The 3480-nt window shown below is 31.5% G+C and overlaps 1 protein-coding gene across 1 annotated transcript; it reads right to left on the bottom strand.

Moving 5' to 3' along the window:
- Positions 1-683: 683 nt before the first annotated feature.
- Positions 684-1936, bottom strand: LOC145012419 (protein PLANT CADMIUM RESISTANCE 3-like). Its single transcript, XM_078971228.1, has 4 exons — positions 1567-1936; positions 1403-1474; positions 1105-1317; positions 684-1020 (listed from the first exon to the last, which is right to left on the bottom strand). The coding sequence occupies exons 1-4, from the start codon at positions 1811-1813 to the stop codon at positions 932-934; spliced, it is 621 nt and encodes a 206-aa protein (XP_078827354.1). The 5' UTR covers positions 1814-1936; the 3' UTR covers positions 684-931.
- Between the last annotated feature and the right edge of the window lie 1544 nt (positions 1937-3480).

Raw genomic sequence — 3480 nt, 5'->3', positions numbered from 1 at the left:
CTACAAATGGATACATAAATTATATAGGATTAAAATAAAACCAAGAATTCGGTTTTATAATTGTATTCCATACAGGGGGAATCATCTTCCCACTAGGTATATAAGTAGTCGAATAGGGTTTTACTTGATTGGTGTGTATTAATGTACAAAAGAGGTGTAAGACCCATGTATTACATGAATTCTTTTAAAAAAATGAAATTTTAAACATTTGTGAAGTTTGAATTTATAAGAAAAAAATAGAAAAATATTGAATTATTAAAATTAAATTGTTTGTTTTTTTAATTAAACAAATAATTTAGATAAATAAACAAATGAAACTAATAAAATTTTAATTTTTAAAGTTTGAATTTAGAATGAAGTCAATTAATGAAATTAATATGCATTTATTATATTTAAATATTATGTGGAAATTAATAAAATAAAAAAAACCATAAAATGTCACGTGAAAAAAATTAATTGAAAATAACCATAAAATAACATGTGGTCAAATCAATAAGAGTGTGATATTGAAAAAAAAAAAAATTATTTATTAGGGAAGATCTTAGTTGTGATACTCTTTTTATACACAAGTATAAGCCTTATAAAGAATCCACATAGAATCCACATGAACCATTACTCCATTAGATTAATTTAATTAACAATCATGAAAAGACTGCAAACAAACCATGCAAAATGTTGTAACTTAATTAACTTCAAAAATTGCGATGTATTAAATTCGACAACCAAAGATTTACATGAACTTTACAGCCCTACATATATTTATCTTTGGCTTTGAAAAACCAAAAAGTGCATGATGATAATATCCACAGTAGCAGCATAACAACGTACGACATGATTCAATTATAACACAACTATATAATTAGGTTAAAAAAAAACCAAGCATATGTCCAATTCCTCAATACCCCAAAAGTGATTACTTTTTGCCTGCTTTTCAACGAGACATCCCTCCAGGAACTGTAGGTGGTACCATGACTCCACCGCTTTGTTGTATTTCGGGAGATTGATTTCGCCACCCAACTCCTGAAAAAAAATTGGTGCACAAATGAATCGATATAATTAACAACAAAATGTTCGAAAGAAGACAAATTCAGATATAAATGTTACCTAGTTGCATGTTGAAACCATGAGCCTGAAGTTCACGATATTCTTGACACAAGGCGCATGGTTCACATATGAGATGAACAAGAATGTTTATGATTGGGTCATTAGGTAAATTGTAAATTTGTGTCATCTTGATCCTATAGTAAGCCGACAACAGACATCCGCATCCCGTTAAGTACATTATCCCAGCATAGAGCGCGGCGTATACAAAGCAAGCTTTTACAGAAATAAAAAACGTTATGATTTAAGAAAAGTATTAAACTTTCATTGTTTTCAAGTGTTTCTTGAAATGAAAACTTACTCTGTTGTCCCCTATCGATCATTTCTGCGATTTGTCCATAAGTAACACAAGGGGCGAAAGCAGTTATGACCACTGTTGAAAAAAGTACATCAGTTTGTGGTCTAATGAAGAAGCTACAAAACATGAGAATGTGTATGTTAAGGTGATCATATGATTAGACTTACGAGTTGGGAGATCATCAAAACATTCAAAAAGGCCGGTGGACCATGTAGGGATCTCGCCTTGTTGGGGTGGAACCCCAACCACATACTGGCCGGATTGTTGTGGTGCACCACCACCTTTGCTGGAATCTGAGTCGGATGTGGGTGGGGGATTTGTGGTGGGTTGGGAGTCGGATGGTAGAACCATGGGAGCTTGACCGGTTGTAGTTTGAGGAGCCTTCTCCTTTTCGTTTGGGACTGAGGAATTCATCTCAAACTCGATTATCCAATAGACTCAATTATCCAGAGACAAGGGATTGATTGGATAATCGAGTCTAATTACCCTGAGAATTGGTTTGCGATTAGTGCAATGAATGTATCTATTTATATGATTCTCATGGATGATTTTAGCCATTGCTATATATTCATGCATTGATACGAAAATTGTTGCATGTTAATAGGGTTCGATAAAAGAATTCGGTGGTGGAGACTGGCTGATGTTGTAAATGGACCAGAATTTATACCATTTTCGGTTATCAAATTACAATTTCTGTTAATATTCCACAATGTTTTATTTATCTTCAGAAATTAACAATCAACATATGGCAAACGCTTGTCGTTAGTCAATGGACCCAAATCTGATTCCATCGAACGGTTTTAATTCTCTTTATTATTTGATCATATATCACTATAAAACTAGGTACAAGGCTTGTGTATTAGTATTCCACGGGTTTTTTAAAGAAAAAAAATTAATATATATTGGTGAGCATTACATGTTTTTTAGTAATACTTTTACATAATACTTTTACATAAGGACAAGACTCTATAATGAATAAATTACATATTTTAATATATAAACAAATAAAAAAAACATACATATTTATAAGTATTTAAAAAATGATGATGACAAAAAATATACTTCCTATTATATGCTTTTCATATCATTTTAACATTTTTTTTAATCATTTTTATGTCGTGTAAGCCACAAAAATGAAAAAACGGTTAAAATGACCAAATTTACCAAAACGACAACATTTGTCAGTTTCACCGAAAAGATTAACTGTTGTTGTTGTGCTATGAAGTTCTAAGGTATCCTACTTATATGACTCGACAATTCATAGCATTCTACTTACATTAGATTCAAAGTTTTAACAACATAAATTAGTTTGAAAGTTTTAGACCTCATATATACGTTTTTGATGAATGATGTGTTTAATGGCCTTATTATTACATCCGTGAAAAAGATCCATTTTACTGATTAATTCTTGAAAATGACCAAAATACCCTTTAGTTGGCCCCTCAATTTCACTCCATTTTGTCTTTCGTTTTCCAGCTTAGCCAACACAGAAACATGAAAAGAGATTAGAAATGTCTATTTTAGCAATAAACCAAAAAAGAGCATATTGCCAACCTCAAGGAAAAGACCATAATGCCCCCATGTGAAAGGCATGAGAATAGGACCAAAAACGTTACGAAACAGCAAAAGACTCATTTTATTACAAATGAAGCATGAAGAAAAAAAAAATTGAATTGAAATGAAACATAAAGACCCACTTAATACTTAATTCCTGAAAAGGACCAAAATACCCTTTAGTTAGCCCCTCAATTTTAATCTTTATGTATTTCATTTTACAGCATAGCCAACACAGAAACATGAAAAAACTTTAGACATGTCTATTTTAACAATAAACCAAAAGAGATCATATTCCAACCTCAAGGAAAAGACCATATTGCACTCGTGTGAAAAGCCAATATGAAACAGTAAAATGGGGACCAAAGAGAAAGAAAAATATATTCATTTCAACTACGTGCAAGACCAAAAAAAAAGTAGTTTTACTCTAATAATAGTGAATCTCCATGTATTACCTGATCTTGGGTGTGTTTGGATAAATTGTTTTAGCTTATTAGCTTATTGCTTATTTGCTTATTGCGGTGGGA

This window comes from Lactuca saligna, chromosome 8 (genome assembly GCF_052625555.1).
Source record: "Lactuca saligna cultivar CGN05327 chromosome 8, ASM5262555v1, whole genome shotgun sequence".
NCBI classification, from domain to species: domain Eukaryota; kingdom Viridiplantae; phylum Streptophyta; class Magnoliopsida; order Asterales; family Asteraceae; genus Lactuca; species Lactuca saligna.
Note: the sequence above shows the minus strand (reverse complement) of the source record. Positions and strands in the feature narration are given on the sequence as shown.